Source organism: Anas platyrhynchos, chromosome 25 (genome assembly GCF_047663525.1).
Source record: "Anas platyrhynchos isolate ZD024472 breed Pekin duck chromosome 25, IASCAAS_PekinDuck_T2T, whole genome shotgun sequence".
NCBI lineage: Eukaryota > Metazoa > Chordata > Aves > Anseriformes > Anatidae > Anas > Anas platyrhynchos.
Window position 1 is genome coordinate 7606614 of NC_092611.1, and position 27085 is coordinate 7633698.

General features: G+C 43.6%; 1 protein-coding gene across 1 annotated transcript in view; it reads right to left on the bottom strand.

Moving 5' to 3' along the window:
* Nucleotides 1–2402: 2402 nt before the first annotated feature.
* Nucleotides 2403–27085, bottom strand: part of CLMP (CXADR like membrane protein) — a 46105-nt gene continuing 21422 nt past the window's right edge. The window contains exons 3-8 of the mRNA XM_021277005.4: nucleotides 11788–11945; nucleotides 10823–11024; nucleotides 9800–9967; nucleotides 9334–9456; nucleotides 7557–7698; nucleotides 2403–6093 (exon numbers count right to left, since the gene is read on the bottom strand). Of these exons, the coding sequence (XP_021132680.1) occupies nucleotides 5799–6093; nucleotides 7557–7698; nucleotides 9334–9456; nucleotides 9800–9967; nucleotides 10823–11024; nucleotides 11788–11945 (1088 nt within the window). The 3' untranslated portion in view covers nucleotides 2403–5798. The remainder of the gene's footprint in view (nucleotides 6094–7556; nucleotides 7699–9333; nucleotides 9457–9799; nucleotides 9968–10822; nucleotides 11025–11787; nucleotides 11946–27085) is intronic.

Consider the following 27085-nt stretch of genomic DNA (forward strand, 5'->3'; position numbering starts at 1 on the left):
TGAGACAAACGGGTAAAGCAAACAGTCACCTGGTCACGGTGCCAGAGGCTGACAGCTGGTCAGGGGTCACGATCCAGCCTCAGCCCCATCAGCAGTGCTGTGAATTGCATCATGTCCACATGGCATAAAACACCGGGGGGAAAAAAGTGCATCCTGACCACGTGTTGTACTCTTAGGCAGTAGGAAAAGGTGCAAGGGAGGAAAAAATAAATAAATAAAATTCCACATTCTTGTTAACTGCTTAAAGTCTGGTTCTTGGGGGTGGGGTGGGGAGAGTAGCAAATCTCTTCCTTCAGCCTTATCCCAGTCAAATGACCGTGTGCCCTCTGTGGTACCTCACTGCCTGCACCCTGAGCCAGAAAGCTGTGAGCTTATCTTCCTTCCGCAGCCAGCTTGGGTTATGTCTACTGGAGAACATGACGCAGTCACCCTGCATTAGCTGCTGCTTGTAGCTCGTTATCGGACCACTAATGGGCAGGTTCCTATTGTTACCTGCCACCGGGTAGGAGCTGGCATGTGGCAGGTGCTGACCCACAGCCCTCAGTAGTTTGTGGCTCTGATTTGTGCTCTGCCATGCGCTGGAACCTGTTTTGGGACCTCTGGGAGAGCACAGAAGGCAGCACCATGGGTTGGAATTTGGGTGCACATGGTCAGAGAGACGGAGGTGCAGCAGGAAAAGGAGAGGGGTTGAGGCACTGACCTGGGAATAAGGGTACGCCCGTGTGCCTTTAAAGATAAAGGGCAATGAGCCACCAATTAGGGGCAATATGAATCCCATACACTGACCAGGGATGGCATGCAAGGCTACTCCACCCTGAGCAGAGTACAGGCTGCTGAGCTCTCTGCTCCCGGGCTGCCCCTGAGAGCCCCCCAGTTTGCACCAGTTTGTACCAGCACATTGCGCTCCAGGTCTCAGGGGAGCTGTGCTGCCAGCAAGACATTGCCTGCGCTGTTTTTTGGCTTTGTTTTTTAAATCACGAGCAGGATTTCAGCAGGACCTAAGAATAGTGCTACCGGCCCTTTGAAATAAAGCAATGACACTCTGATGTGCAACTGTACTTTGCACAATGGCCTGATGGCAAGGGAAGGCAGCCTAAGGAAGCAGTGAGTCAGTGCGGGGAGGAGAGCAGTCTGGCAAATGACTCATTACATTAGAAATTAAAGGCTGCTTAACACACTTGACTAAAGTAGCCCGCTTACTGCGAATCAGAAAAATTAAGGCCCAGCAGGCTGGACACTGCCAAGTGTTTTGTGTTGCGTTTCTTTGTTATGCTTTCTTAAACAATGAATGGCAACTTTATATATATATTTAAGCCAGTTTCGTACATTGCAGATCAAGCACGTTTAACACAGAGGTAGACAGAGAGGGGAAATTGTCAAAGGCATGCTTCCTATTCACAGTAACGGCATCTGCACGCCCCAGCTGAAGTTTGGAAATGATGCATTTCTAATGCAGCCCTTCCCCTTCCCCCCATGTTCTTCCCCTTCAGCACGGCAGTACAAACTGAGCCAGGGTAAAAATAACCCAAGATTCCTGATACTGTAGAAAAGCATGCAATTGCACAACTCCTCTTGAAATGCGTATCGCCTAATCAGGATTTTGGATGTCATCAACTCAGAAGTGAGCCAGTAACAGCCTTTCCCCATGAATCAGGGATAAAAGGGCACACCTATGAGACCACTGTTGTCACTGTTTTAAATGCTGTGTAATTTAATTATGTTGCAACTTTTACTCCCAGATTTCTGTAGAGAGGATTGCTGATGTGAGACCTCTGCACAAAACACCCTGGGGGAAAGAAGGCTGAAAGCATTGCGAGAGGAAATCAACCACGGTCGTATTTAGTTAGCCTAAATTCCACCTACATCTCCACGACTGGAGATTCCTGTTAGCTAGTTCAAAATGTTTATCTGCAGACGAGATCTAAGCTGTCTGAAAACAGCCCTTAGTTGTTCAAGGTTTCATTGTCATCTCCTGCACAGTTCAGGAGATGAACTGAAACGCACCGGGTGGCTCAGAAGCAAGCCCTGTGTATGTGGGAGTAGGAGAGCAGTGTTGCTGTGAGATTTTTATCTGTGCTGTGTCTGCACTGGCAGTATTTACCATATTAGCCTGAAGCAGCTACGTCCTCAGCCAGAACATCTCAGGTGAAATAGCTGCATGGAAGTCAAAACTCAATTTACTTCGATCCACCTGAGATTTCACATATTTCATACTATGTCACATAATTCAGACTGAACAAATCCCCAAGAAAAAACTGCAGCTTCCCTGCAATTTCTACACAAATGTGCACGTAGTCCTTCTTAGCTTAAAAATAGTATTTTTACCCCCGTATCTTTTTTCTTAGATTCAACTCGACAGCATACAACATATCATAGCACAGAAGACAGAGCATTAGCACAAGTTTAGTTGAGCTGCAGCACTTCAGCTGCAGCATATTTATTTATAAAACAACCAACCAAAAAAAAATTATGAAATCATTGATTCAAAGGAATCAATAATAAATATTTGCTTTCCTCTGAGTTGTTCAGACACAGTACAAGTACACCAATTATAGCAGAGAGAAGAGATGTAAGCTCAGTTTAGCTGCTGAGACAAAAGCTACATAAAACTGTACGCATTTAATCACACTAGTAATAACTGGTATATGACAGTAAATGCTTTAAGTACACTATTTTACAAAATAGAGTTTGGCTTATGGTTCATTTGTTTCCCTTGTGCAACTCCTGATAGCATCATCTGGAGCCCAGAAAACGTCCCCTTGAAAACAAAATCCCTTAGAAATGATCTCTTTCTCATATTTCCTTTGAGTAATGAACTTTTTCGGGCTTTGTGCTAGCAACTGAAGCGCGGAATTGATTTGGTGCTCACCTGTGAGATCACCGGTGTGCGGGCTGAAAAGCACCACTTCATTACAGACTTAATGATTTTAAATCACCACGCTTTCTGGCCAGGGCCATACATTTTAATGCCATGGCAGGAGAGGGCCACAGTGTTTTTCCTGACACGGTTTTGTACACAGGGCAGTCCACACGTGCATGGATAGCAGGCACAAGACCTCCTGCTTCCTGACCAGGGCCAGGAATCATCACACACCAGGCTTCAGCAATTGCTTCCGACTTTTCCCCAAGGCCCATAAATCTTTCACCCCTTGGAGGCAGATGGCTGACAGGGAGTGATTTCCCTGCTCCAGGAAAGCTGGATGCCAGGAGAGGGCTGCCATAGAGGCTCCGGCCAGCAGCCTGCTCCCCAAGGCCTCCAGGAAAGCATCTGCTTGGTGCAGGCCAGGCAAATCGTAGCTGGCAGCAAGCAGCCCCCAGGCTGTAGGCAGAGCACCCTTCTCTTTGCTAATTGCAAGCCTGGCCTGTGACTCAAAGCTAGCTGACAGTATTTGGTGCTTAAACTGTAACCAGCGGAGCCGCTGGAAGTGTTACCCTCATTTTGTGGTAATCAGCTGCTGGTTGCTCAGGCGCGTGTGCTTTGCTGAGAAATTCACCCCTGGGTTTCTCTGCATGGAACAGGTGTTCCCAGATGACCTGCTGAGGTAAATCAAGCACAATAGGCAACCATAAAACCACGAACTACTTCAGAAGTACTTCTCATGTCTTTCCTCAGGACTTTCCTAGCTCTGGAGAGCCTCGTAAGCACCTTGCAGTGCCTAGGCCTCCAGGGCCCACAAAAAAAGAAAAAGAAAAAAAAAAGCAACAGCAGGAGAGTCACAGACACAGCTGCTGCTTCCAAACAGCCACAGCCAAATTCACCAGAACAAAGCTGACCCAGGAAGGCACCTCTGGAGTAACCAGGGAAACCGCCTGGGTAAAATTGCAAGGTATCCGATACCAGGAGCCTTCATAAAAGTAAAAGCTTAACAAACAGCTAATCCGCTTGTTTAAATCTGTGACTCAAGACCTTCCCTGCCCAACAAGTGAGTATTTTGTCATACTGAGGGTGGTTAGGTGGCTGTGGTACAGAGAACAAGCAGAATCTCAGCATGTGGGATGAAAATGGGTGGTTGCTATTAGGAAGAAAAGTCCTCAGGTAGTATAGGGCAAATTTGAAACCTGTTTCTCATACAGATGTAGCCCAAACAAGACCTCATTTTAATCAGATTTTCTAAGATCTCAAGCTTGTAAACTAGAATGCTGAGTCTCAGAAAAAGAGATTAATTACAATCCCTAGAGTGAAAGAATCAGAAATCTGTGGGTCTTCTGAGCTGATCCATCTGTAGATGCATTCCACAAATTGGAGAAAACCTTCCCTCCCTCAGATTAAAGATTTTTTTTATTCTTTTGTAATGGAAGATCATTAATTTAGGAATACAGGAATTTAGAACATAAAAACTCAGTGTCTTCTGTGTAGCAGTGGTCAGAACCAAGTCCTTCAGAGGAAAGTGTTAATGACAGTATTAATGACAGACAATTATGGGAACGCCTGCCTCCAGGGGAAGGCCTGCCCCTATCTCTCATCATTTCTTATTGGCCTTTCACTTGAAGCACAAGACTATACCCCTTAAAAATGTCTATTCTGACTAACAGTCACAGGAAGGGTTTTGTTTGTTTTTATTTTGATTCTTGAAATTTTTGTTTATTTATTTATTAAGAGTCCTGCTAATGTTTAAGCCTCAAATATAGAATGTGGCCCACAGGTTGATATCTAAGTGTGACACTGCACGCAGATATTTTCTTCCTTTTTTCACTGCACCTGTTTACGTGTCCCCAGTGTGTTTCCCTCATTACATGCTCCGTCACTGCATCTTCAGTCTTACCTGGATGCCCAAAGGTCAGTCCAAAAACACTCTTTGTTCAACCTTGGGAAGAGCTCTCCAAGGCTTCTATTGCGTGGCTCACCCCAAAACTGGTGAATTCAAAACCTGGTAATCCTTCAAAAGCTTCCTCCCGGCTTTTTGGTAGATCGGCGGCCCTCAGTTTTTGAGGTATGCCTCCATTTTGGATTAAGCACCCAATTCTCATCTCACTAAGGCTCATTTGACACAGATACAACTCCAGTGGAGTTACTGCAGCTTTACAGTGCTGTCCATAAAAGCAGAGTCCAGCTCCTTGCTGTATCTCTCAGGATGCATCAATAATGTTATTCTGGCAATTAAAGCACCTCTGTTTCCTTGACATATAGGCTTCTTTCTCTTTAGTAGAGTCTAGTTCACACACGCCTTAATTCTGCATCTCTTGACCTTTTTGAGTTATCCTTTCCTTTCTGCTTTAGTTACAGCTTCCAAAAGTATTTCACTAGAAGAATGAATGCAGAAAATGTGAAGTGTTTGTTCCCTTTGAGGTTTGACCACCAGGCTAGCCTCAGCAGAGGCTACCTCAAAATCTTCAGGTGAGACAATGCATCTTTTAGTAAGTTCTCCAAAAACAGTACAAGAGACTTTCCTCTCCCCTTTAAATCTCACGAGAATATTGTGTCTTTTTGTCTTCTATTGATCCCTTTTAAAAAATCCTGAAGTTTGGCTTCATTTCATTTGTACAGCTCTTAGCTGACATTTTTCAACTGTCGTTTTAAAATGCTCAGCGTTCCATTTCCAACAAGGTAATTAAAATAAAAAGCTCCCCTTTCCCCTCAAATTTATCCTTCTTAAAAAAAAAAAATCTGTATCAGAACCCCAAGTGCTGGAAGATACAAGAAAGAGTTGAGTGGGAGGGCTTCTTGTTGTGTCAATAATCACAAGTGATTAAAATTAAGCTGACCAGGGAGATAACTAGCTAATCTAACAATTCCTATGTGGCTGGTGGTGTGTGAAGTGCTTCTGGATGGCAGGAGTCTCCAGGTGGCTGGTGAGCAGTCACACCGTCTGGAACGCCCGGCTTTGGGCAGGCACCATGACCTGCGTGGCTCCCATTTTCACCAGGTTAGCGTAGTCGACTTTCCTTGGCTCAGTTTCCTTCCCTTCCGTCTCCCTCTGGCTGTACTGGGGAGGAGTCAGATGGGGAGTAGCTTCTGTTGACAAAGTCCGTTGGCTGCGAGAGGCACTGTTGGCTGTCGACCTGGTTGAGGAGGAACCCGAGCGTGAGCTCCTGGAACCAGAGGATGAGGAACTGGGCTTGACAAGGTGGGCTTTGGGTGCCTCCGCGTCTTCTCTGCAATCAAACACAGCAGGGTTCAAATGCCACAAGAACAGAAACACTCCTATTTTTGCCAGACTGAATTGCTGCTGCGATGAGCAGTTGCGCACTGAAGTTGCAAGTCACCAATGCACAGTTGTCAAGCAGTTTGAGCAAGGTACAGGGTTTTCTGAGTTCTGTGCAACACAACTTGGTGGATTGAATTCATTACTGCTCTGCAGAGCTATCAGCCAAACAGATTTATAATACATGTGCACATGACTGGTTCTTTCTGTGTGGCTTTGAGGTCTGTGGACCAAATGCCAAGTGTCAGTGCAAAAGAGTTCAGACAGCACTGTCTGCTCTGCAATCTTTACTCATAATGACAAATTACCTCAACAGGACTAGCTGAGACCAGTTCATCAGTTTAACATATGTGGGTAGTGAAAGAAGTGCAAGAACTGGGCCCAGAGCGAGAAAAATCATGCATGAAAAGGTGATAGAGGAGGCTCAGATTTAAAAATAAAAAGGTATGTGAGATTTGAAAGCAAAAGAGAACAAGAAAAAGGGAAGGGAATAAATCAGCAAAGAATACCTTCTTGCTGTCCAAATAGGCAACCTGACTGTCAGCCAGTGTAATCAGCTACTGGATGGATTATAGAGATGCCTGCTTAACAGCACATAGATGTCATATGAGGGCAGGCAGTCCTTGGCAAACAGAAATAAGGATGGAACAAGGCGAGGGGGTTCTTCAAGGGCAGGAGGAGCTAAAACTCCTTCCTGGAAATATCTTTTTCCAGCACTTTCCTTCTCGAGGTTAAGCTCAATTGGCTACAGTCCAACCTCCGCTTAGAGGAGTGAGTGCAGACCTCACACACATGTAACAGATGAATTTAAAGAACATGCATCAGCATTCTTGGTACGCCCGTCCAGGGGTGAGGCTTTTCAACTCTGCACCCAGAAGCTCAGGGGATTTTTCTCCCTGAGCTAAATCCAGAAGCACAGTTGTTCAAAAGACTCAAGGAGGACTGTGAGAACCTGCCTGCCTCATAGTGTTCCCAACAGGAAAAAGCAATTTAAAAGAAAAATCAAACCTCTCAGAACCATAAGGGCTGAGTTTAATCCTGGAGAGAACTATATAACTGCTTGAAAATGCTGAAATTGTAAGCAAGAGAATAATTAATACTAAATTGCATTTAATGTAATTTTATTTTGTTTTATGCTAATCTGTCCTGGGAAAAATATCTTTTTTTTTTTTTTTCTCTCTATTTTGTTTTCTGGAAAGTCTTCACAAGTATTATTCTCACAGTAACAAAAAATTGTCAGTGATATTTCAGGGAGGCTTTACAAGTTTTTTAGAACAACCTTTCACGACTGTTACTTAAAACATCTCAGTTACTTAACTGAGTGAAAAGAGACATTACTGTGGATCATGCTGGGTGTATGTGAAACTGAAAGAAGGGAGGGTAGGAGGTGGGGGATTAAATGAAAGGCGTTACCTGATTTCATTTGGGGCCTCCTCTTCCTCATATCTCTTCTTTTCTTTCCTCCTTATTGTCAGCCTCACCACCAGGAAAAGGAGGGCAAGTCCCACCACCACGCCACAAACTGCTCCAGCAATCATACCAATATTTTGAGCTTCTGTTGTCCAGAAAATAAATGTGTTAGCTGGTAAACTCCCAGCAGGAGTCATACGGTCAGATTCTAGTCCACACTGGGAATTACACCATCGTGTGTAAATCAGAACAGCATGTAATAAATTCGACTACTTCTTTTGGTGTCACCATGCAGAAATTGAACCAATTTATCTTAAAGCGCTTATTTCTGAACCTGAGCCAAGACTGAGAAAAGCATTCACCTCCAGAAGGGTGAGATCACAAGAGCTATGCCTGCAGCTGTGGGTCAGAATTGAAACGGGGAGGAGAAATCCTCACATAAGAGCCCAGAACCACACAAAGCACAGAGGTAGACAGGACAACCCACATCCAAAAAATAAGTACCAAGCAGTTTTGCAGAGGCAGAAGAGTGTTTGAACTACAAATACTTCCCCATGAGGTACAGATATTTCCCCATAAGGATTTTTTCCCCTTCAACTCACCCTGAAATGATTACAATCTACTTGCAGAATGAATTACTCAATTGGAAAAAAAGTGACCTGAGGATGACAAAGAGGAAGGGAGAAAGGAAGACCGTACTGTGCAAATGCAAGGCATTTTTCATCCATAATAATAAAGTTAATGAGAGAACACTTCCTAATGTCTATGAGCCCTTGGCTGAACCTGTATGAAACTTCATTTCAGTGTTAGGTTGGGTTTGGCTGAAAGTTGTTTCCTTCAGGCTTGTCCCGGTGGAGGGTTTAGCAAATCAAAATGAGGTTTCAAACCAATCCAATTGGTATAAAAGCTGCCAGCACGCTTTTACATCAGAGGGGAAGTAAAATGCCTGAGGGGAACAGGTTTTCTCTGCTACATGACCATATTCCAGTTATTTCAGGCCTGGTTGGGCAGACAAATTCCAAAGCTAAGGATCTCCACAGAAGAGACCTCTCTATTAGCAGCCTTTTATCACAACAAGGCCATCTCTTGCTGATCTCCCCCAAGTGCTGCACATAAAAACCTGCTAACCTGTATTGTTTTATTGTTTGTACTTGCTGTCAGTGTTGGTGCCACGCTCCACCCTTTTTATTGCATGCATATGCAAAGACACAGGTACCTAGACACATACACACCCTCGATGTGGTTAATCAGGTAGATCATTTATTTTAATCTCTGATATTTTGGCCGGAATTTATTACTCCTGGATTAAAATCAAACTGTGTCAAAAAGTTGCTTTTTAATTTACATTTTACTTTAGTGTCTTTAGTTTACTGTCTCAAGTCCAACAAACATTTAATTTGGAATTTGAATGAGGGACTACTCACAGAGATTTTATATCTGACAGTAATCTCATGCAGTCATTACACCCAGAAATAACTAAAAGCTCTAAAAGCTGAAGATTCAGCAAACCCACTCACCTTTTCTTCCCCCCCAATATTCTATTAGTCATTCTCAAAACTCAGATTTTCTAACAGACCAAAACAGCTGAGCCCAAATAACATATTTACCACTCTAGGTTATAAGGACTGCTGAGCAAAACAGAAACGTAGTAAGAACTGTTGCATGTGATTCAAGTACAAAAGGGCAAAGGTGTGGCAGAGTTCATCAGCTGAAATAGGACAGCTGAGAAGCTGCACTGCTCATGTGGTAGGGAGAATATTAGTTATGTGCCAATACTCACGCTGCACTGTCACCTGTACAACACAGCTTTCTTGTCCAGCCTCATTGGTGGCAATACATTGGTATAACCCTGTACTCATCTGGGTAAGATTCTTCAGTAAGACTTGCCCGGGATTAGAAATGTCTGAAACAGGAAAAACAACACCAGGATTAACCAAAAAAGACTAAGTGACTATACGGGTGGATGGAACACAGCAGAACTCATTGAACCTCCAGATCAAATCAGCTCAAGAGCAATGACATCTCAAGAAAGCTCCTTGTCAACCTTTTGCAAAACACTACAGCTCAGACTTCCTTGTGCAGGGTGGAGCATGCCACAGCATCCAGCTGTAGCGGTGAGGAGCACTGATACACCATTGTTGTCACTGCTGGCAAGGGATCCCCAGTTAAAAGGCATGACTGTGCATGTGGGTGGTTATCTGGCTTTGAGCACACGGAGAGCTCCAAGAGGAAATGACCTGACTTACTGACTCTCGATGTGGGCGGCAGATGTTCAGCTCTCTCGTCCTCTTCATTTATGCGCTGCCATCGGTAGGAGATGGGGGCAGTGCCAGAGGATGAGCGGCACTGCAGGGACAGGTCTTTTCCTTCTGACAGCTCCCCTTCTAGCCAGCATTTGGGCTTGGAAGGCTTCTCTATAAGAAAGAAAACACAGGTCATGCACACACAGCAGACTGTTTTCTCGGTGGAATCCCCCCCCCCCCTTTTTTTTTTTTTTTTTTTTTGGCAAGAGGACGCATTTAAGCAGCTTCCAAAAGCTGCCTTCTCTGGAAAGCATTGGGGAATTACACCACTGATACTTGTTCGTGGACTTCAACTGCAACCTTGTGCAACTTCATAGTCTAAAAAGTAGAGCTGGCTGGCTCAGACATAGAAATTACGGGGAAATTATGAGGAAGTCTGCCTCATGGATGCTTGCACCAGTGGAGCTGTAACACCACATTTCTCTCCTAGGTACTATTTAGAGAACTTCCTCCCCTCCCCTTTCTTTGCCATTTCTTCCTTTTCCCCACAGCATCTGGCAGGCCACAAGCAGGGCTTCCATGGAATGATAGCATAAATGCCAAATGCCAACTGGTAAACTGGAATCAAGGGAGAGAAGTGCTAACCACAGCAGTTTATTCATCACCCTCATGACCTGGATCAGTCTGGGGTCCTCGGACATGAACCCCGAGTCCTCAGCAGGAGACTAGACAGAGTGATCACCACTAGGAAATCATTCTAGTTTGTGCGATGAGATCATAGAGGTAATTCGGAAAGAACAGTTCATGTGATTTTGCAAGTGTGTACACTTACCTCAAAACAGCTCTCTGGGCTCTTCCTGTGTGCTGTCCTTTGCCAAAAAAAATGCAAAGGTTGATATGGAGCTAGACAGTGAAACCTGATCATGAGAAGTCTGTGTGTATTTATACTCCACTGAAATAAATCTCTCTTCAGGAAATGAGCCTAGTGTTTTTTTCCCCTTTGGAAAAACAATAAGATGATCTTACCTACAACCTTCAGGGTGATGCGAACCCATTCATACTGCCCAGCTTTTTTGACCTTACATATGTAATTCCCTGCATCACTGGACTGCAGGGATATGATCTGTAAGGATGCATCTCCAGCACGGAAGTTGGAAGTGAATGAAACACGGCCTTTCTGCTCCTCGTTGAGGTCATCATAAACGCGGCCTCCAGAGTAAGTGATCACCTGTGGGGCAGAGACAGTCACTGATCAGCCACTTGGAATTTTACTTTCATATGGAACAACAAAACAAAGCGTTTCCAGAAACCGCAGACTAAGGTTCTGCATGGCTAAGGGACTTACCTAGGGTCACACGGGAAACCTATGGCAAGACAGAAAATTAAACCTGGATTTCAAGTCTGAGACTGAGACAAACTGTATTTACACTGAAGGTTCATATTTGAGCATTTATACTAGCATCAAAATAGACACAAGCTTATGCCACAATATGTAAATGTATTCTCTAATCTTAGCTAGATTCAGCTAGCTAATTTAAGTTAACACAGACTTGATTTTTTTTAAATACTAAACTACTTTTTTTTTTTTTCCTGAAACTAAGGTTTTAATACCTGTACCTATAAAATCAAAAGCCAATTCCAAAAACCTGAAGGGTAATTTTGAGGCTTATCCAGAAATGACTGATTAAATAACAGTGTTGATTTAAAGAAAGCCCAGATAGAAAATCAATACCCACTCCAATATATGATCAATGAATACAATGAATATCAAATAACTTTTATACATTTTAAATCTCTTTAAATAGTTTTTTTCTCTCTCTCTCTTCTTTTTTTTTTTTTTTTTTTTTTTTTTTTTTTTTTTAAGTGCTGCTTACTTCCTCAGTATAAATAGCAAAGAAAATCACAAGTCTCTTTAAATGAATGTCTGCTGCTGATGTCAACATGGAAACAAGGCAGTTTTCCCACCAGGTGCTGATCATGGATGCACCTACCGCTTTTTGCACCGTTTCAGAAATGTGCAGCAGCCACTCAATATCCAGGCTCCCTTGCTCCAGGAGGCCCAGGCGGTGGTGACAGGGCAAAGTCACGTTTTCTTCAGCCACTCTCTTAAATTCAGTCTGAGCCTCAGCCAGCCAAACAGAACAGGAAGCTGAAAGAGATGCTGGTGGTCAGAGGCCAAAAATAAGGGTTCTTCATCATTTGCTTCATAGCATCAAAGCAAGCCCAACAGCTTGGCTTCCTGGATAGATTGCAGCTGATTAAAGGGGACATCTATCCATACATAGGGAGTTAGTTTCACACCAATATTTAAGCATGAAGAACAGATGGCTTTGCACTCCAGAGCTGCAAACGCTCAAGTCACAGAAACTTTTGCTAATATATCCACCTACATCCTCCGTGCACTCAAAATTGCAGATTGCCTCCTTGGTTTTGCCCTCTCCTTTTATTCCCTTGTTTTGTAAGTGACGTTTTAGCCTGAAAGACCTTTGGAGTCCATAGATTTATTCCTACATCAGCCTGATGATGCTTAGAGTCTCTTTCCTAAAACTGAATGTTTCTGCATGCAATTCAGCTCTGGAAACAAGAAAACAGCCTGGCAACCTTACAAAAGCATGGTGCGAGTAGAATAGCGAAGTCTCTTTGAACAGCAACATCAAACAACCCAACCAAGCACCAGAAGTCATCAAAAACGGTTTGTCAGGAAAAAAGAAGTTGCCAAGACGAACCACTAGATGGAAGCTGCGTCCTTTCAACGTTCACAAGGAAAAACCCCAAACACAAGCTAACGCCCTGAAGCCAAAGCCAGCAGATGGCGCATCCCATAAAAGTGTAATTTTCAACCAGCACCGCTTAAATCATAGCGAAATTCGCAGTTTCTGTCCCGGTTTCCTTCCGTATTGCAGCCCTGCTAGAACTAAACTGAATCAGAGGGCTGATTCTTTGCTTTATAGATCTCCAGATCTATAGATACCAGAGCCCAGACAATACACGGGCTCTGGTAAGCTCAGTTTCGATTAAAACCAGCCCAAAAAAAGATCAGAGGTATGGAAAGGAAAACCTGTGTGCTTAGATTTTCAGATTAGACTCTCAGATTTGCTACAAAACCAAATGAAAATGTTTGCAAGCGAGCTTTCACGTGGCTTTGTGGCATGAATGCCATTTGCCTTCTGTGTTGAATCTTCAGAGTGCAGCTGGGTTGTTCTTAAGTTTTGCTGTGCAAGAAGAAAGCCCCCAAACATTTTTATTTTATTTTTTTTCCCCTGTGAAAAGAAGCAAGCTGAAATCTCTCAATTTTTAGACCAATTACCATGAAACAGATTAAAACAGTGAGAGCTGGCAGCAGGAGGAAGATACGTCACACGTGTATTGAACACACAACCCCATGATTACATAGCAAGATTACTGGCAGGAGCTTGAGAAGCTGTAGTTACGTAGGCTAAATTTATTCCTGCATTTGCATTAAAACACTGGGAGACTTTAACCTTAAAAAAAAAAAGGAAAAGTGACATCAAGTGACATTGTCTTAGCTTTCTCTGTTACTCTGTTTATTCTGAACAGAATTACCCACCCTGTTCCCACTCCTGTTTTCAGACCATGACCATCCCTCAGCTCCCAATATTCAGTCAATGCTTGTCGAGCACTTGTATAGAAGGTATCTGCTACACGCACACATGTACAAAAACCAAAAACACTTTGAAATATCAGACAGGTAGAGTCTTGCAAAGGATCAAACACTCCGCTCTGCACAGATCTCTGCATGAATTGATGAGCATGAAAGCTCCTTTTCAGTCACATTAGCTGCTTTCTTTAAAGGGAAAATTAATCCACTTTATCACTGGATTCACTAGTCCCAAAGCTCCATCTGCCAAATACAATTATACCTTCTGCCTAAGACAAATGCCTGCTCTCTCCTGCAGCCACATTGCTGCGGGCTGCCTTCATTAACACGCTGATACTCACTAGATGGCTGATCAATAAGTTTAATTAAAGCGCAACAGTAGCGAGCATTCACATCACATTTGCAGCAGCTTCAGAGTGCAATGCCAGCAGAGCACTGAGATTTTGTATACATATCACGGGGTATTCTAGATTTTAAGACGCAGTTTTACGTTAGAAACTCTGATTGGGATTAAAAATTGCTTTTTGATGGAGTATATTTGTATCACTTTCCTTCATCACTGCCTTGGATAGACTTTTTAGGAGGGCACCTTGGTCTATTCTTGTTGCCCCCAGCAAGCAGGCTCTGAATTTCAAGAGTCCTTCACCTGTAAACTCATCTTCTATAGAGGAGTAAGATCAGGGAGCCATCTAGCAAGAAAGCATCTGCAAATTCCTAAAGCACCTAAGGCCTTTTCAATGGTACATTCACCATCAGGTACTTGGAAGCTGATTCACCATGCAACTGCAGGCTGTATTCATATGAACTGAATACCAGAGCATCACACAGGTTTTGTGCTCCCTTTTCCATGACATAGCTGTCTTTCTTATTCAAAAAAAATCCCTTTGGTCCTTATTGGTTCTTTAAGTCTACAAATTCTAAAGGAAGCCTGCAGGTGCTCTAGACAAAACCTTCACTTTCTCTTTCCAGTCACCTATACCTGCACAAAGACAAAAGGAAGCTCAAAATACAGCTTCCTAGAAGTACTCAGAGGATGCTGGTTATCAAAATTACCTGTTTAAAATCTGAAGAGAGCTTGAAGCAAACAGCTCACATGCTTTCCTCATGCTTTTTTGTCTCACTGTGGCAATAAGTGAGACAATCACACAGAAACAAAAATTTGCCTTTAGACATGAGCTGGAATTTGTCTTTGAAATGGAAAGGAACTAGAGACCATGTCTGAGCAGCAATCTAGTTACTTTGAGTTATTATTCACAGAATAAATGCTATCTGAGGTTCTCTCATTTATCTGCAGATGAGACCCAGCAAGAACAGCTCAAAGAAATGGGAGTTTGCAGATAGCATTTGGTTATTTTCCAGCCTAAATTGTTTAAATGAGGAATTCCTTATGGGCAACCCTTCATAGCAGCAAACAGCCCTGCATGCTGGCCAAAGCACACATCAGTGGGTTTGAGCAAGCAGCTTGCTCTGGGCAAGCCTTTTGCTGTGCTGGGTGGGTGCAGAGGGCTCCAGACCTTGCCCCTTACCCAGCTCCAGAAAGGCAGAGCACATTCTGGGTGAGGCCTTTTGTGCTGGCTGCAGCAGATGGCAGTAGATTAAGACAAGATTTTCTCAAATGTCAGACCCCCGGGTCTCGCTCAGTAATGAAATATGTATGCAGGCTCCACAGTTCTTACCCAAAAAACCTCTTCCCCTTCCACATCCTGTGTGGGGCTCTTTGCCACAAGTCATTCAGCAATTTACTCAGCCTGCGTCCCACGACTCCAAGGGAGGTCGGTTTGTTTCTGTGGAGCAGGAGCCCTAAACCCATTGCAAAGCAGTGGCTCACGGGCCTGAAAAAAGCCTTGGGTGCGGTGCCAGGCTTGCTGACACACTGCAGCATTCTCTCTTTGGGGGAGGAGACCTTTGTAATGCCTTAACACTTGCACAATTGTTCAAGAAGACAATAGCTCTGGCACCCAGTAGAGAAGAGAGAAAGATTTGTCATTTATCCCTCGTTAATGCTTCAAATCCAAGGAATACAGAGCAGCAAGTATTTTAAACAATAACAAGCAAACGCACCTAAGAGAACAATACAGACAGTACAGCACCAGATTTCAGGATACGGACAGATCCAGCCAGCCAGGGCACACAGGCAGAGTTTAGCCATCAATACCAGGCCCTTCTGCCTTGCATTCTCAGAGTCAACAAAATAAAAATGAGGACAGTAGTCCAAGTACTTCCCAGAACTCATATAAACACTTAAGTGACAGAATTTTAAGTGCACTGCAGATACTACGTGAAGGTTTCAATTTCCCGAAAAGCCTGCCTTTTGGAGTGGACTTAGAGAGAAGGAACCATCCCCAGTGCAATCACAACAAAATACTCATCACAACTGGGAGTTGTCAGACCTCAGTTTTCCCAAAGAAGTGTTTTCATGAATCCCAATCAAGATCACACATGCTTTCACATATATTATTATAAAGCTCAGTTTTATTTTCATGGCCATGCAATACCAAGAACACGTATATATCGACACTAATACACATACTGAGAACATTAAATACACACATCTATAAATGCACAAGAATAAATGCAGAGAGCAGATTGAAAATGTTATGCTGACATTTTTAGGCAAATTCACGTGCTAAAAGCTAAAGAGCTTCCAGATTTAAATCTTTCATTAGCTTCAGAAAGCAACTTGAATTAGGGAGTCATGCTAAATATATTCAATACTTCTAAAAAGTAAAAAGCTGTATTGTATACTTGTCTGCTACAGTTAGAAGGAATAGCTTACAAAAATCCAAAGAATTGTAATACAAGAAATCCATAGTGACACCTCGCAAACCTGGCCCAAACCATAACCAAACCAAGATCATTTGGGATATCAATGTCAAAAACGGGGCCCCAGGGGCTTCCCTTGTGAAGCTAAACTTTTCAGCTAAACTTTAAAGATTTTTTTGAAAGTTTATTTTGTTTCTTACGGAAAATTACATTTTCAGCAGCCTATTCCAGGCAGTAATGTCCGAGAAGTAGAAACACAACCTGTAATTTCCCTGTGACTTGAGGCATCCTGGGCTAGGAGGAGATGAAGTGGATTCCTGAAGCTTCAGGGCTCATTTGGAAAAGTTAGGGTCACCAATTCAAGTTAGTGAAGTGACGTGTAAATACTTGTTTAAATTAAGCAAAGTTTTATAGAAGTGCTTTACTAAATGCAAACCTTAATAAAAGATGTTTAACGTGGATTGTCCTAGGCCAGTCACCTAGCCTAACCCCATTTTGGAAACTTCAGCCTTGAAGGTCAAAACACAAGCACCTTTCCAAATAAATCCATGACGTAGCTTACATTTTTATATTCCTCCAGTACAATAAGCTAGCAAATTGTAAGAAATTTCAAAAATAATCTGACAAGTAGCAAAGCAGGAGACCTCACAACACCATATCTACCACTCATGCTCCAAGCATTTATTTATACACTTGATTTTTATTCTGCCACTTACATTTTCCATTTGTTATGGAAATTTATTATGGAAATATTTATTTCAATTTATTTATGGTCAATATTGCCCATCTCAGTTTTAACAGTGCTGTTTGCATCTGGATCTTAATTCTATGGGGTACTGTGCACAAGGTTAAAAACGTGCATTTGGAGGCATTCTTTGCAGTAGAGAAGCAGGTGAAGAAATTAATAATTTTGGTAGCCTGTCAAGTCCTCTTGGGGATGCTCTCAAATGAATTATTTTCACACCTCAGTGCAATCCCACTGCCTGATGATGGGGAAGGTTTGGTCTTGCAGTGCTCTGAATAACACATTCTTCTCAAAATCCAGGGTTGCTGTTAGAAAACCACCTTGGTGTGTCCAACAATCCCACGCTCAGCTAGACCTGCAGGCTGAACTGCTTGTAGAAGTATACTTCATTTAGACCATTTTGACTAAAATGAATAAAAAATTTCTACTTAAACAGTTTAAATTAGTCCACACTCCAAAGAGTAAGTGTCCACTGTATTATTCAGACAGGTAACGTTTCTCTAGCTGAATAACCCCATACATTTGACTCGCTTATTGACAGGCTTAATACATGCAATCCACTCAAGCGAGTATTTAAAGAGAGTATCTGTCTAAACAATATATACACAAGAGTAATGTTTGAGAGTTAAAAAACAGCTCAGCCTGACATGGTGCAACTTCGAACCACTCCTTCATGCCAGGAATTTAAGACTTCACATCTGTTAGATCTTACTGCAGTCTTGTAAGAATTTATTTACTGAGCTTCTTCATGGAAAAGCAAAAGTCTGCCCTCGCTCCATCTAGTGCTCTCGCGAGTGCTAATGAACAAGATCTGAGCATTTGGTAACAAACAAATTTAGTATTTTACATGCTTCAATAGGAGGCTGACTACAGAATTCTTTGTGGCCAAAAAACTACATCTGAAGTAAAATTTAAGAGATGGTTGAGTGATTTTGAAACTCAGATCAGCCAAGTATCAATGACACTACAGACACTAGTTCTACTTCTTCTCTGCTGAGAAATGAATCATTTTTTCTTCAAGTTATTACTGATCAGTAGCGATAGGACAGACCTGAACATCATCTTGCATCTCCCCTTTAAGTTTCCTGTAGTTTCTGCTGTGGACAACCAAAATGGTGAATAGCTACTTCAGTTTGTGACAGAGCTGTAAGAACCCACAAGGTTGACACCGCACACTCGCCATCAGACCACGCTAGCACTAACAGTTAGTTACCCTGACAGTATTTTAGGCCAAAATAAATACAAAATGGTGTCTTCTTACAGACAGCTATTTTGCATTCTTTGTGCAAGGGAGGAAAAGCTGGGGGCGGCTGGAAGTCTCCTAAGGATAATTAACTCAGCCAGGGCTGTGCTCTGGGACATCTGCTTTCTGTATTCCTTGGCTGGCAGAGACAGAAAGGCCAGGGGTCGCCTTCCCCCTGAGAGCCCAAGTGCTCCAAGTGACCAAGACCTGGCCCCCAGCGCATGCTGCCTGCAGCCTGCTCCCCTCAGCCTCCCTTTGATTTCAGGAATTTGGTTGTGAAGTGAAAGCATCTCAAATGAGAAAAATGTGAGCTAGCAGTCAGTTCCCGCAGGGACAGGCTGGCTGTGTCAAAATGAAGGGGTCGGCCTATCCTCATAGCACTGCAGAGGTCCTCTGTAATTGGAACCACATGCGCTGGGGCTGAGGTTTGAGGAGGCTGTTAAACAGAAAGCAAAGGCAGCTCCAGCACGCTGCCGAGTTTCCACGGGGGTGACGTGAAGTCTTTGGAATTGAAACCGCTGCAGAGCTAGGAAGGCCCAAGGAGAAGAGAAAAAGCCGCGTTTCACAAAGCCAGAGCCTCTGATTTTTAGAGGTTTGCAAGGACAAAGCAAAAAGCGCAGGAGGGGGCGAGAATCGTCCTGGTGATACAGAGGCCAGAAGAAACACTGCTGTGGCGAGCAGTGGTGAGCTGTTGCACCAGCATAGTGGCAGAGCACACCATGCGTGCACAGAAATGCCCTAAATGCAGTGTCCATGCTGCCCCTAGTGCCAGTCTGAGGCTGATAAATGAGAGACTCATAGCAGTACAAGTGGCCACATTCAATCTAAGGAACCTACCTACACATTCCTAGGCGCAAGAGGTAAAATTGTCCCCCAAAAAAGCCAGCAGGAAGCTTGCCTTCAACACCAACACGCAACTGAGTCCAAACCCTGCAGAGACTCTGGAATACTGGAAAAATGTCAAAGCATTCGGTTAGCTGAGGATCCTCAGAGACAGCCAGCAGCTATGTATGTACTGTGTCTGTCCTTTTTCTCATTGTATTTTAAAATCAAGTGCAAGTAGGCAGGTCTGGATTTATATCCCTGGAGACCACAGAGAACAGAACAGACTACATCAGAACTGCTTCTTCCTATTTAATAGGTCACAAAATGTTTGTACAGAGGGATGTGTGAAGTCCCTTAGCCTCTAGTCCAGGCATTTCATCAGGAAAATGATCCAGGTGTCTTCTTTTTACAGGAACACAGCTCATCTAAGCCTTTCAGTAATGCAGCTGGTGATTTCCAGCTGCATGGATGAGATCTGTGCAGAGACTGTCAGTATGTATCACATCCTCAGGGGGCTGAAGCACCTAAGGCTGTCGGATATTCCCTTTTCCTCAGAGCATCTCTGGGCTGCTTTGAGTACCCTACAAAGGTTTGTGCTGAGTGTGGTGGAATAGTTCTTTCCCCAAACCCAGCTATGGTTTAAGATTAATGTTAAGTCATCCGTCTTGTCAATGGGCAACATGAGAGCACGAACGGGTTCCCCAGTCACATTTCAAACCCTTGTGTCTTGAGTCACAGCCCAATCTGAGAAGTACCAGGTTCTGGAATACACCAGAACAGCACAGTTGTTGGAAAATACCAGAACTGCCTTATCTGAATCATAGCTAGAATGGAAAAGTACTGACTAATAGTCAATCATCTCATGCTCCTATAAATAATGGTTCTAAGCAAAGAGCCCCTTGAGCTCTCTGGGATCACAGCAGGCTGTGACCGAGGAACTCCCCCAGAGCTAGGACACCTCGCAGGGCTATCTTCAAGGTTCAGCACCACTGACAACTGATGCACAATTACCTCTTAGGGCAGGCTTCAAGATGCAAAGATCATCTGCTGATTAATGCCACGAAAAAAGGGTGAGTAATTCACCAAGGGGAAATCCTTAGGCACACAACTTGAGAAAGCCCCAATACCCTGCAGCAAGTTTCATGTGAACCTTGCTATTATCAAATCTTTAGGTCGCTGTTTTAGCCATAACTAATTTTTGTTAAAATGCTATACTATATCAATAAACCTTAAGAACTTATAGATACTGGAAATCCAATTTATATCACTATATGAAATTCTGTGATTTGAGAGCAATGGGTTGTATCAGCTGAGATAACTCAAAGTTTCCTAAAGAGGAGATAAAGATTCCTGATAAAACTACGTCTGTATTAAGGATGCTTTTTTTTGCCCCCTCTTAGCACCAAAATGTAACAGATTAACCAGAAAGTGCTGAACTGATTGTGTTCCGCTGCTGCTTTTTGTCATAGAACTTGAACATGTTATAAGAATGACAAGAAAGCTACCAAGAAACCTGGAAGGTACTCACAAGCAAACTTTATCCTTTTCTGCATCTCAGACATTTTCAACAAGTTGGATGTGGTTTTAAGGAAAAGGCTTCAGCCCCTGTTCAGCACATCCATGTTTTTCAGTGAGATGCTCAGTTCTGCACCCATAATTGCACATAACGTGGTATGACATCTCACTTATCCACTACAAGCACTGCTAATATGATACAGAATGAATGCCTAATGTATTAGCACTCTGTCACTTTTCATATTCTCCTAGTCACTCAATCTCAAACACTCAGCTACAGCCTAGCTGTAGGGCAGAAAATGAACAGCAGCAGCAGCTCCTCCCCATCATCCCCGTAAGTCTTGGGGAAGATGTGAAATTCTGCAGCACTTCTGGGATGAATACAAGGTGCGATCTGTGAGGCTGAGCACAGCAAGACCAACAGCAGGCTGACTCTGGAAGGGTCAGGGTTACAGATACTGTCTACCCAGCTGTTTCTCACCACTGCAGCAGTAGCCAGAATTAAGTTACACTTACTGAACCTGTTGGAGGTTAGAAAATACAAGAAATCTGGTTCTCTTAAGCCTTGTCCTTGCACTGGTTTCAGTATGTAAGTAAATAAAGATTGCATTCTTAATTGTGTTATCAGTATTTATTCAGCTCCTTCCCTACGTCTTTCCCCCCAGTTTGGCACAGCAGCATCCCAGCTGCAAGCAGAGCCCTAAGAACAGATTTCTGTTCTGTCCAGTCCCCAGTGCCAGGAGCTGCTGCATCTCTACACATGCACTCAAGTCTTGGAAGACCAGATTCACTGTAAATCCTGCTTTCTGAAGCCAAATTGAACAAGTAGGGATTACAGAGCAATGCAAACTCCCCTGTAAATGCTGGAAGAGACACCCTCCTACTGCATCTTAGGCAGCTGGCATCAGCCAGACAGTTCACAAGATCTCTACATGCTGAGCGTTAGTTTGTGTTGCACTGAATTAGGTCTGATCTTGCATTTGGTGGGCTATGTATTCAAAAATGATTGTGAGGTTCTTCCTAATAACACTTAAGAACTAAAGGGCAGACTAAATAGTATACTCGTGAGAACTTGCTTTGATTTAAAAAGATGAGCATAATTTGGAAAGCATTCTCCCTTCAGAGGGACACATCTCCCAAAGTGCAGCACAACAGCTATTTTAACTGCTGACAGCAACGCTGCACAGCTGTTACAACTGATTCAGAACTTAAAAGGACTTAAAGCCAGGAAGTAAGGAAGTGTTGCATAACACTAAATGTAAAGCATGACAATGACAAACCCACGCCTGTATGTTTTTCAATGACTGGGCACAGCTGACCCTAAGACACCAGTGCACTGACAATAGCTGGGGATGCTGAGGTCTGAGAAGGATTCCATTACCCATAAGATCACAGCTTATGAGCTGAGGGCCAAGCTCCACATTCCCCAGACTTCTGGATCTATTCCACAAGACAACAGCCTACCAGCCTAAAAAGGACACAGCTACACAATAACGTTACATTAATCAAGTCGGTTAAGTGCAGCAACAATGCTGCAACCATGGAACGGTAAGAAAATGAATGGCTTTTCTTCTGTGAAAGTTTCAGAGCATCTCTGAAATGGAAAAGCCTATTATTGTTTTCAACTACCTATTTATTTACTGTAAACCTACACTTTTTTTTTTTTAAGCTTAACATAAGGTATCAAAACCCTTGTCTTAAAAGTTCAAAGCATGACTTGAGTTACCATTTACGATGGTAAAGGAATAAGGAGTAAAACAAAGCAGATTCATTTCACTTCCTCAGAAACAGATGCAGCCTGAGAGTAGTGACTTTTTAAATGCCATTTTAAGTGGCTTTTTCTACCATGCAAGTGGAAGGACTAAAGCAAAGCTTCAGCACCTCTTAAGCTAAATACAACCTGTAAATTATTGGGAGGGACAGAGAGGGAGCCTATTCCAGGGTTAAAGAGCTCAGAATCTGTCAGAGCTGAACCACACTGAACTACTTTCTAGTGGTCATATCACCCAACCAATTGCCTCTGCAAGCTTGGTCAGGAAGCAGATTTTCTCTGCTCACCGCAGGGCTCTCATGCCGGCAGCTGAAATGCACGTTACATATATTTTGCATGTTTGCAAATACCAAGGGCTCTGCAGCCTAGGGCCATTGCTAGGGGAAACCCTGAATGAGAACATGCAAGCATCATGCCTGCCAAATATTCCTGTGACCTTTGCACAAAAGAGTAATCTAGTTCCCCTCTGGCACATGTTCCTCCTCAGAAGGGAGGGATGCCCCAAGTGTGACCGGAGAGGCAGAGCTCTCTGTGAGAAGTGGCAGCTGGGCAGCAGTGTCCCGAGCACATGGAAGCCGTAGGAGCTGCTGCACATCGAGCTCTGGTGAGCAAGCACAATGTTTCCAAGATGCTGAACAGAAAGAGGGGTTTGGAGGGGAGAGGGGGATAAAATGTGATTCAGGCAACAGTTGAACAACTCTGCTAATTGGATATGAAAAGGTCAGGTATCTTATCAAGAAACATACTGTAAAGGTCAGGCAAAGTATACAGAAGCCTAGAAGAAATGGGTATGACCAGCTGCAGTTCTACCACTGGGACTCTGAACCTCCATCTCAGTGTATATAAGAAGTCTGACCCTCAACCTAAAAGCAAATATTTTCCTTTCTTCTTATGCAGACTGAGGTCCCTACCACAACTCGACTAACCCATTTCCTTAAATTCAAGAAGGGTTTCTATCAAGTACAGCTCTGAATATGGTCATAAAACAGGAGATGTTGAAGCAGTACTGTGCAGATCTGTCTTAAATATCCATGCCTGCTCCTGATCATCTAGAAATATTTGAAGGATGTTGATACAAAAGGTTGCAAAAAGCAATGCTCTGTAGTGCTAACTGCACATTTAAACTTCCATTTCTCCAACGCCTTTTAATTCTGGTAATTGTTCTCAGAAGTTAAATGGCATCTTACAAACCTCACGTCCAGCTGAAATGCAGTTATGTGATTAACACACGTACCATCTTTCAGAGCCACTTTTACAACCATGGTTAAGGGCAGCAAGCAGTGTCTGTAGTGCCTGCCATAATCTCCTGATAAATTATTTTCCTTAAAACTGCTTGAGAACCACAGGATAGTGGAGGCTGTGAGGGACTGAACTTGATCTAGTCCAAGGTCCTGTTCTAAACAGACGCCAGTCCCTTAATCATCTTTGTGGCCCTTAGGTTGGCTCATTCAAGGATATTTATCTCATACTGGGGAACCCCAAACCGAACCCAGCATACTTATGGTCTCACCACTGCTGGGTAGAGGTGAGGGATCACCTCCCATGACCTGATACCAACTCCTCCTAATGCGGCCCAGGATGCTGTTGGCCTTTGCCACAAGGGCACACTGCTCACACTCACCAGGACCCCCAGCTCTTTCTCTGGAAAGTAGAAAGGATAAGGTAGAGGATATGAGGACTTCAGTGCTGGTGCAGGAATACAGGCATTTCATGGAAGCAAGAATCTCAGTGGGTCTAAACAGCCTGAAGAAAAACAATGAAAGTTTTCTGCTGAATGATTTGGAAGACTTGGCAGTGGGGATTTCTCCGGGAATTCATCTAAGCTTCCTGGACAGACGAGAAAAACTCTACAGAATGACCTCAAGCCCTGCTACAGAATTAAGGGTTCCTGGACAAGCTGCAGCTTCTGTGCCTCACTTCTGTCCATGCAAATGTATGTGAGAATACCTGCATGCCTCAGGGATGAATATGTAAAAGCTTACAGAAGGAATAACAAGATTACAGAGAAATCTGAGTCAGACTCTTCTCAGAGGTACACAAGAAATAGATGAGAGACAACAGACAAGCTGTAAAAAGGGCAATTCCAGTCATATTAGGGCAAAAATTCCACAAGAATATGCAAGATTATAGTGTGTGGAATCAGCATCCTTGGATATTTTTAAAACTGGACTGGCTCAAATCCTGGGCAGCCTGATGTAAGCCACCCCTGCTTTGAGCCAGAGGCTGGATCCAAGGCCTCCAGCCATCCCTCCTGCTTTACACAATCCTGTGCAAAGCTCAAAGTCATATAGCAGGTCAAGGAGGGACCCATGAGACTCAAGCAGCACTCCCTAAACCCATAAGCCTTCCTGCTTCACCACAACTTCTAGGTTGCCCCAACTTCCAGTTCCTGAGGGCCACACTTGGGTGTTAGCTGCCACGACACGCACTGTGTACACAGCTGCTGGAGCAGGGTGGTGGGCTCTCTGCTGATTAAGTCCATTGTAATGTCTGGCAGGCATCTGTCAGCCACATTTACAGTAAACTCCAGCTCTCCTAGCATGTGTGGTCTGTGGGGATAGCTGAGCACATGATTTAGTTAATGAATTTAGCTTCTTTTACTGTTGACAGTATCTGTGAGCAGGTCACAGCTGTCTCCAGTTTCTTTACTCCAGTACCAGCATATTCAGTCCTCTCCACAGGACAGAAACAAGCTGTTCTATCTGATCAGATACATCACCTGATATTGCTTCCCAATTGCCTAAACTTGCAAGTAAATGCATACGTATATTTGACATTGAATTCCCTCCAATATTTACTTGTACAACACCAACATTTATTCGTAAGTGCCAGCAGAATAAGTCATTAACTGACCACAGAAAGTTGCAAAAAAAAGGGCCAAGGCAATTTGCTAAGGTAAAACATTGCTATTTGCAAAGTAGTCTGCCTTATGCTGATTTTGGGAGCTGAAACAAGATCCAGGGAGCTCAAACATTCCAGCTGGTGTGCTTTGCCTTTATGCTCTATGAGTGATACTGAAAACATAAACCCAGGTTTTCAGGAAGGTAACCTCTCCACAGAAACGACCAAGTGTGTTTTCCTGCAAGCTAGAATCTGCTTTTTATATTGTTGCTCTTCAGTGTTCCAGTGGGTTAAATTTTGTCCTCCAAAAGCCCCCAATACTGTTGAGCCAGAATTGCTACAAGCAGCAAACAGAACACGTGGCTGGCCATGGCTATACCTGTGTATTTCTGCTGTTTAGATTTCTCCAGAAAAGTAAGTTTTCTCTAATAGAAGCTGACACACAGCTCTCCCCCTCTATTTAAGAGGGCATTTTCAGTCAGAAGGAAGACTAGATAAAAGTGCTGGCTGTCTAAACTGAGCACTCTGGTCTTCCTCTGCCTCCCCAAGGTGCTATTCACCTTCATACCCTCAACCGAGTGCATGCAGAGTTGCAGGTATTCAGCACCTCTGCAAATCAGCCCTCTAATATCTCAGCTGTAACTTCGGTGCTTTACCTTACACATCAAGAAGCTGTGGTTAACTTAATCCTGTCTACTAGTTCTCAGGGGCTTGGGTATCACCAAGCGAAGAGAAAAAAACATAAAGGAAAGTGCCTACTGAATAGTTTTACTTATTTACCTTGATTTTAAGCCTAATAAACTTTGTCCAGTGGCATTCAATTAATTAGTGTCATTCTGCATAAGCAAAAACGTCCTTAATGTTACCTTTCCCCCACTCATGTCCCACAGTAACTTGTGCACATTGTACAACTAAAACAGCCAAACCACTCTCCCATCGATCCTCCCATGCCGAGACCTTGGTGTTCTTTCACAGCCATTAGTTAAATGAGCTCTGCGGCCCCACAGCGAAGCTCCTAAGTAACATTATTTAGTGTGCAAAGTAAAGAAAGCAGATCCTGAAGGCTCAATCCATCCATGACTAACTAGGGACACAGCAGTGCTGACCAAGGTCACAAGGAAACAGCAGCAGAGTTGGGACTGGGTTCTACAATTCACAAGCTCCAAATCAAACAAAACACGGGAAGTATCTCTCGAATGGCTGCCTGCAGAAGGTTCGGTGCCCCTGGCTTGCTTCAGTTCAACCACATTAACCTGTGGCACAGTATTTTTGCTTCTTATAAGAAAATGCATTGGATCTCATGCAGGTTACCCGTCAGAGATGGGAAGGGTGATAGAGGCTGTATGCCCACTGTGCTGACTTTCAGAGAGGAGGCTGGCACCATACACAGCCCACAGTCCACAGAGGGAGGAGAAAAAGCAACTTGTGTCGGCTTATTACTTCTGGTTTCCAAACAGGACAGAAAGTGAAGCCAGCACAGCGCTCAGGCTGCAAGGAGGTAGCTGGCTCCTTGCCCAACACATCGGTTCGTTTTTCTGAGGCCCCTTCAGCTCCACACAGCCAAAAAAGGAAGCTGGAAAATGTCATACCGAAAACAAGAAGGGCTGCATCTCCTTCTCTCTCCCTGCCTGGAGGAAGCATCTCCTCTGGCTAAACTTCAGCCACCCAAAGGAGAAGCAGGCTGCTGTGCTTTCCACCTGATTCTTGCTTCACAAGAGACTCACAGGCATGATGACCAGTGGCCAGCCATTCCTGCCACTCATCATATTCCTGGCTGCTGCAAAATCACTTGGCTGTGAAACACAGGTGTCGTGTTATGCCACAGCCCTGCCAGCTCTTCCAAGAACTCCAGGTCCAGAAGAAACACTGCCCATTTCTTCTTGACATACTGCTGGTGCCACATGAGCGGAGCTGGCAACTGTTTCCTACTGACCCTTGTGCAATTCTTATAACTAAATATTTTCCCT